Genomic DNA, 8,627 nt, shown 5'->3' with positions numbered 1-8,627 from the left:
GAGGCACACGCTGAACAATTTAAGAAAAAAGAAAATCGAACAAATCAAAGTATCTACGCTTGAAGACCACTCACAAAGAGAAAAAGAGAGGGAGATATTTTCTTAGTCAAACCTAAAACTTCAATATGTAAGGTTTATCTTCATCAACATACTTGGGTTTTTGTTGAATAGCTCTAAACATCTTGGATCTCAGAGAAAGACTTGAGCTCAGAATCTAAGATTTTTGCTGGAACCTTATAGCAACCGAGTAATTTGTTGCTCTTAACTAGCAGAGCACATTGACTTAGCTCGGTTTTTTGTGGAAATCTGATGAAAAATTGGGTAGTCAAAAGAGTTGTTGCGACAAAATCTAGAACAAGGAAAGAAAGTAGTCACAAAATTGGAAGGTTTTATCTTCCTCATTGGAGTCCATAGAAACCATGTCTTCATCCATAGGATCCCAAGTACCCGGATAAATCAAAAGTTCCATTCTACCTAAACTATTAATTTTCAAATGATATCCACATTGTTCACAAACATTTAGTTTTGACTTATTTCTTATACGTAATTTAATTCAAGACAATTTCCCATTGAACCCACAAATGCCTATATTTATATTTATATCGAGATCATTATATTTTGTTTGCATACTTAAATCAGAGTTTGCAATTTTTTTTCCACTTGTAAGAGCTTAAAAAATAAAATAGTGGGTGGGCTTTTTTTTTGATGAAAGAATAGTGGATGGGCTTGAAAAATAATAAGAAGAATTTTCTAGATGTGCTTTCTACAAATCTTGAATCCTTAAATTTTGTAATCTTCAGAAAATCATCTATCACTGAAACTTGTGATGGTCTTAAAAGTGAAGTGTATGGGTTCAAATGAAGTATGGATGTGAGAAGAAAAGACAAGTCATAGTCAAACCACACATGTGGGGAGACTGAATTATGGGCATGGTTGGTTCCTCATTGTCTCCTCTTACCCTGAAATACAGGACCTACAAATCAACATTTGGGACCCTAAACCTCACATATATATTAAATAGAAACTAAGAGCTTGAGTATATTTAAATAAGAAACTAGAGTGCACAATAAAGGTATAAAGACAAGAAGCAAATTAATCATCTAATTGTTCTAAACTGTACAAAAGAGCCCTCACCAAACAGAGTTTACCAAAAGTCATTTTCATTTTATATCACTTCCCTCTTTTATGTTCTTTCTCTTTGGAAGAAAGAAAATTACTCTCTAAAAGATCCATATAATTAACACAGAATATTATCTTGTTAACTCTGATTGGATGGTTGTTTTATCAGAGGCTGAGAAGTTTTTCCCCATTCTTCAGGTGGACTTTTTACTTCCATCAACAATGCTACTACTTCTTTCATGGTTGGCCTCTCTGACGGCGATGAATTGACACAAAACATAGCGATACCTAGTGTTTGTAACATTTCTTGCACCATTTGATCCGGTAAACCTCGAAGTTTTGAATCTAAAACAGTTATAGCTGGTTCAAAACTCCCCATCTTTTTCTTAACCCACTCAACTATATGCAATCCATCTCCTATTAGAGGCTCAACTGCACTTCTGCCACTAAGAACTTCCAACAAGACTACTCCGTAACTATAAACATCGCTCTTTTCGGTTATGTTCATCGTGTAACCATACTCTGCAAAGAAAAATAGAGTACCAATTTAGTAATGAAAACTAATTTCACAAAATCTTGAATTACTATTGAATTTTCAAAACAGAAGCAAAACTTGGACTTCAGTAGAGGAGAGCTGGTTTATGGACGTTAACGGATAGATTGAACCATTAGTAGATGATAGTCTCTTTTTTAAACCAGTAAGCTCCGAACTTGGACTCTCCGTTAGAGAAACACACATATTAACCCTAGTTGTTATAAACCCTAATTAAAACTCAAAAGTATGTAAGATATTGAAGGCTAAAAAGAAATGTTAGTAGATTAACAAAAACTTAAGTGAAGTACTTGCCTGGAGCAATATAACCATAAGACCCGGCAACTCTAGACATTGCATTGTGGTAGTTGGGAGAGTTCATTAGCTTTGCTAACCCAAAATCTGCAAGATAAGCCTCACACTTGGAATCCAAGAGTATATTATTGCACTTCACATCCCGGTGAAGAATTGCGGGTACACAATCATGATGAAGATAGGCAAGACCCTGAGCTGATCCTATAGCAATTTTATACCTTGCTTCCCAATCTAAGTTCCTATTCGCTTCTAACAATTGTTGAAGATTCCCATTTGGAATATAGTTGTAGAGTAATAGCTTAACGCTTTTATTTGAACAATAACCAAGTAACTTCACAATATTTCGATGACGAATGTGCCCAAGAATTTGAATTTCGGAGGCAAAAGCGTCAACTGTTTCTTCTTCTTTCTTTGTTTTCCAGAGTTTCTTAACTGCGATTATGTCCCCGTTTGGCATCTCGGCGTTGTAAACTACTCCTGAACACCCTTTCCCGATCACATTTTCGTCTTTTATGCAATCCAATATGTTGTCTATTGAGAAATTTAGCTTTTGAAATGGGATAAAAGTCCATGGATACGAGAAATCTTCAGCGCCCGATGAAGAGGCAGCTGCAGCAATGGATTTTTCAGCTACATATTTTCTGTTCCTGTTTAAAAGAATCCAAAATCCAAGAACTGCCATCGTGAAGAAAACAAGAGCTACGGATATTAAAGCCACTGTTTTAGCAGATTTTAGGCCATTCCTCCTGCTAAGACGCGAAGAACAAGTAGACCCATCAAGGGAGACACATAGTTTTGAATTTTCGGAATATGAGTTGGGAGATAGAGTCCTGAAAAATGGTGTAACGGGTATAGGACCCGACAAGTTATTAAAGGAGATATTCAAGGTAGTGAGACTGGTAAGGAAACCAAGAACTTCAATCCCTCCATGAAGATTGTTACGAGAAAGATCAAGAGACTGTAGATTTGTCAAACCAGAAAATGCTTCAGGAATTTCTCCTGTGAATCCGTTAGAGCTCAAGTCCAAACTAATCGTTAAGCTTGTAATATACCCAATTTCCGAAGGAATTTCACCAGATAAGCTATTAAAGCTCAAATCAAGTAGAGTAAGTTTCTGCAAGTTTCTAATTGATTGCGGGATGGTTCCCGTTAGTAGATTATTGTTGAGGATGAGTTTGTTCAAGTAACTGAAATTCCCAAAGCTAGGAGGGATCTCTCCTGTGAAGCCATTTCTACTAAGATCAAGCTGCTCTAAATTTACTAATGCTCCTAATTGAGCTGGAATATCTCCCGTTATATGATTATTATGAACATCTAATAGCTCAAGAACCGAAATGTTTGCAATCTCAGAAGGAAGACTATGACTGAACTGATTTGTGTATAAATCAAGAAAAACTAAATTCTGCAACTGACCTATCTCCTTAGGAATCTGACCAGATAGTTGGTTTTCTCCGAGTCTTAATCTCACCAAAGACTGGCATTTTGAGATGCTCTTTGGCAATTCACCCGATAACGAATTCCCAAGAAGCAAAAGCTTGCTTAGTTTCTGCAAGCTGAAAATTTCCTCTGGAATCGATCCTGTAAGCTTGTTTTTCGAAAGATCAAGAGCATAAAGTTCAGTACAGTTTGCAAATGATTCAGGTATAGTTCCAGAAACTGAATTACCCCACAAGAAAAAACTCTGTAGAAATTTCAAATTCCCAATCTGTAATGGAATTGGTCCAGATAACTGATTCTTATCAAGCTGAAGAGCAGTTAAACTAGTGCAGTTGCCTATTTCAAATGGGATTGAACCGGTGATCGAATTATCGGATAGATGAAGTTGTTCAAGATAAATTAGTTTCCCTAAATCACCAGGGATTTCACCAGAAATTTCATTAGCAGAAGCATCAAAAACTACTAAAGACGAACAATTCGAAATCTCCGCAGGAATTGGGCCAGTGATCATATTACCCCATAGAAGCAAGCTAGTAAGTTTCTGCAACTTACCCAATTGAGGTGGGATTGAACCAGTGATTTTGTTCATATGCAAATACAAATTTCTAAGTTCTGAGCAAGAACCTAACTGGGGTGGTATTGAACCAGATATCTCAGTATCATAAAGTGCTAATGTCTGAAGATTAATCAAACCCCCAAACGTAGCTGGTATGACACCAGATAGTCCAGTCGCAGCAGCGCCGAATGTGGTAAGATTGGTAAGTAACCCTAACTCAGATGGAATTTCACCTGTCAAATAAGGGTTTCCCCCAATTCTGAATTCTTGGAGAGACATCAATGACCCTAATTGTGACGGAATTGACCCATTAAGGATATTATCTTGAAGACAAAGTACTTGAAGTGATGAAAGATTTGCAAGTTGTTGAGGGATTTGACCTGAAAGGCGATTCGAATTCAAGAACAGAAATTGAAGTTCTTTGAGTGAACCTAGCTCAGTGGGAATAGGACCTAAAAGTGTATTAGACGATAAATCGAGTAGACGAAGATGTGTAAAGAGACCAAAAGATGGAGGAATGGAACCTGAAATGTTGGTGGAAGAAAGATTGAGTAGTTGGAGAGAAGAGAGAGAAGAGAGTTGAGGAGGTATTGAAGAAAGATTAAGAAATGTTTCTGGTAAAGAGAGTGAAATAACTCTATTTTGAGGAGAGCAAGTAATGCCTTGCCATGAACAAGGTGTTGGGTGAGTTGGGTTCCATGAAGAAAGAACAGATGATGTAGTTGAAGATGCATCAGCATTAGCTAAAAGAGAGAGAAGAGCTTGACCATCAGAAGAGAGACAAGAAACTTGAAAACTAGTAAACTTTAAGAAGATCAAGAACAAGAAGAGAGAAAATTTGATGATGGGTAAAGATGATTTCTCCATATCTTAGAAAGAGAAAGAGGGGGATTGTAAGAAATATGTTTAGATGATTAGCAACAAATATGATTTTCTGGTAATGGTGATTAAAGTTTACTCTACAAGAGACAACTGCATGTGATAAAGAGAAAATGGGTTAATAATGGTAGTGAATGATGCTTATAAATTACACTATGTTTTTAAACAATCATTTGAACTAATAAAGTTTGGTGGTGCATGAAGATAGTGAAGAAGAAGATAGGTGGAACTTTCTTACCTCAAGAGTCTTTAATGGCGGTAATGACTTAATCTATAAACAAACAAATATGAAGAACCCAAGTTGCTCTTTAATGGTAGTTCAAAACCCAAGTGGGAGTTCTCAAGAACTTACACTTAAAACAGAGGACAACCCATGTTTCTAAGTTATCTGTTTAATGTGATTTTACAGAAAAAACAGAGTAGAACCCAAATGGCTTCTTGGGTTAGTTCATTCAAGAACTAGTTGTGGAACAGTGGAAATGGGATTAATGTGTTGAATTCATTAACAAGGTAAGATTCTTAGGGTTTCCATATTGAGAGAGAAATAGAGTTGTATTGGGAGGAGGGAGTTGTGGTTGTTGTGGGTGGTGCATATATGGGGATAGGTTTTAAAGATTATTGATCTTGATTTTTCAGAAAGACCCATATTTTGTATCATCAAGCATGTTTGACAAGTAGGATCTTTAGACAGTTTTGTTTGGTAACTTAGATCTGACAATCTTTTGATTCTTTTAATTCAAGTCGTGTAGTTTCTATTTATTTATTTATTTTCTTCTAAAATGTGTTTAATTTCAAATACCACATGATATGGGCTTGTAAGTAAGTTTAATTTTAGGTCAGATTCTCCCAAGGGGGTGAAACAAAATAAATTCAAATACTAATTTTTATTATATAAGATTGAGGGAGAGCTGTCATTGTGCATAGGGAAGATGAGATTTGATGATAATAGGAGTGAGGCAGCTTAGGAGATTGTGAAAGTAAAAGGGTTGGAGTAAGAAACAACTTCAATGTCTTAATTTCTTTGCTATAATAATATAATGTCTAGTTACATAGATAAGGTTAGAGTCTAAGGAGGGTTAGTGTATATTTTGCAATTCTAGTACTAATACTATAATAAACCCCAAAAGTTTGAATATTACTATTTCTTTACTATTCGGAAGTGAACAGAAACGATGAAAAACTAAAGTTCCTTCCTATGTGAACCATATATCCTTAGAAGAGGGTAAAAAATACGATAATACGATAAAAATTCATAAAAACGATCATTTTTTTTTTTCGTTTTTCAGCAAATAGCAATTCTTGCAAACTAGATTTGCAAAATGTAGTTTTTGCAAATTAGGATTGCAAAATGTAAATTTCAAACTGGATTAGCAAGCTTTGCAAAATGGGATCTCGGATTGCAGATCTTGCAAATTCGCTTTGCAGATCTTGCAAATTAATTAGCTTTGTAGATTTTGCAAATTCGAATTGAAGAGTTGGAGAACTTGATTTGCAAATCGGTAACATAAAAAACTAATTTTCTTCTTCAATCTGAATTCGTTTTTCTTCAACATCAACAAATAAATTAGTATTTCAGATGTGGGTGCACATAATCATCAACATTATAATCAAATTCATCGTCAACATCACATTCATCACCAACATTAGATTCATCATCGCCACAATCAAAATTAGGATTTCGGTTTTAAGAGAGAAAAAAGAAGATAGAGATTTCTTCAAATTCATCATCATCACAAAAATAATAGTAGGTGTAATTACAAGAAGCTAAACATGATTCAAGAAGAAGAAACAACCAAAGAAAAAAAATAGATCCATAGCACAAAAAAGAAGATTATGAGATTTAATACCACCAAAGTATTTCTCTCTACTTTCTCTCTCTAAGTTAGTAAATCTTTGATCAGTAAGTATAACTAGTCAAAGAAAATGGTTTTAACAATGACGATCAGTCTAGATTTTGAAGTATCGGTTAACTGCATTTTTTCTTCAAGATAAGTGCAAACTTCACTTCCAAAGTTAAGGATGGCAGATCATTCAGTAGTACCAAAAGAAGCGTCGTACGGATAATCAAGGATGACTTAATTCTTGATGAAAACATTAAGTTGAATTTAGCTTCCTAAAGAAAAAGAACCCAAAATAATTTTGTATTTTTTAAAGAAAGAGTGAGTTTTAGTAGGTAAAGTTATTTTGGAAATGAAAAAAAAAATGACTGAATAGTGATTATCAATATTATTTTAAACTTTACTTATTATTACACACAGTATTACGGTAACTTATACCCAATAGAAAAAATTATACGTTTTTTATTTATTATGATTAATTTTTTGGACATAAACAACCATTTTCGATTTCTTTGCTCTACCCGATGTAACCACTAACTTTAACTTTTTACTATCTCACGCGTATGAAATCAGTTTTACGCAACCCATGAAATGAAATTGAAACCCTTAACAGCACAAACATAATGGTGTACTTCAAGCTTGTATTTGTACATGTAGAATCCACTCAAAAAATACAGAACTACCCAAGCTAACAGTAACGACCCTGACTTTTGGGGGGTCCTAGGCGAACATATCGACCAGGGCCCTACACTTTAAATTAAGAAAAATGGTTCATCAACCAACACTTCATTTGGTTATTACTCTCTGCTTGTTTTTTCTTAACGAAATTACAGCTCTTACTTGTGATTAAACTAAATCTTGATCTAATTTTTTTCTCCTTTTTTTTCGGGAGCCGCATAAATTAGGGGTGAACATCGGTTGGATACTAATTTTTTGAGCCTATCCACAATACAGTCCAAAAAGTTCGGTTTTTGTAAATCTCAACCAGAACCAACTAATCAGCACCAATTTGGTCATGGTTTGGTTCGGTTGGATAACCAAACCAAAGATTATTATTTTATCATCAACAAAATTTTGAGTTTTCGAATTTAAAACCTGCTACAATTATACTTAGAATGTGAGCAAACATAATATTATCTCACCAACCATTAAGTCTACATGTACATGATTAATTCTTACATATATAATATATAAAAGATAATAATAAATGGTTAGGTTCGGTTATTTCGGTTATCGCCACAAAAAATCCATGGATCGACCTCGGTTTTGACCTTTTAGTATCCGAACCAATCCAGATAACTATTGGATCGGTCCCCGAATTGCCCAAATCTGTTTGAATCGCATTGGTTTGGCCGGTTCAGATACTAAATGTACACCCTAACATAAATACTCTCATGGAGCCATAACAATCTAATGAGATAATAACAAAATTACATATTAATCAACATAAATATGTTAACTTACTAGAAATAACAATAAGAATCTAAATATTAACAAAAAATAAAAAACAATGAAAAATTTAAGGAACAAGAAGGTTACCTTTATGTAATTATGTAATAACTTCTTGTAGAGAATGAAATAAGAATGGGAGATTGAAGTTCAAAGAGGAATTAGAAAAGAGAAGAAAAGAAATTATAAGATTAGATATTTAATTAGATATGTTTTATTTATTTGGGTGTTTCTAGGCTTACATGAACAGTTAATTAAGTTTGAATGTTATGATTTGGTCTTTTAAACTTAGAATTTGGATAGGTCTATGTTTGTTCAATTAGTGTTCTTTTAAAGAAAAAATTATTTAAAAATGACATAACTCACAGACTCAAACCTTTGACCTTAGGTTCCCTAATCAACTACTCTACCAACTCTACTGCCCAAACAAACATGATATATATATGCATAAAAATACATATAATACTATATATATATATATATATATATATATATATATATA

The 8,627-nt window shown here is 34.0% G+C and overlaps 1 protein-coding gene across 1 annotated transcript; it reads right to left on the bottom strand.

Moving 5' to 3' along the window:
• Positions 1-1,077: 1,077 nt before the first annotated feature.
• Positions 1,078-5,551, bottom strand: LOC147537836 (uncharacterized). The gene is made up of 3 exons (XM_086643904.1): positions 5,077-5,551; positions 1,967-4,931; positions 1,078-1,641 (listed from the first exon to the last, which is right to left on the bottom strand). The coding sequence occupies exons 2-3, from the start codon at positions 4,824-4,826 to the stop codon at positions 1,259-1,261; spliced, it is 3,243 nt and encodes a 1,080-aa protein (XP_086500030.1). The 5' UTR covers positions 4,827-4,931; positions 5,077-5,551; the 3' UTR covers positions 1,078-1,258.
• Between the last annotated feature and the right edge of the window lie 3,076 nt (positions 5,552-8,627).

This window comes from Eschscholzia californica, unplaced genomic scaffold, assembly GCF_041429995.1.
Source record: "Eschscholzia californica isolate CP2 unplaced genomic scaffold, dmEscCali1.0.p SCAF_5, whole genome shotgun sequence".
NCBI lineage: Eukaryota > Viridiplantae > Streptophyta > Magnoliopsida > Ranunculales > Papaveraceae > Eschscholzia > Eschscholzia californica.
This window is presented reverse-complemented; position numbering and strand designations above follow the sequence as displayed.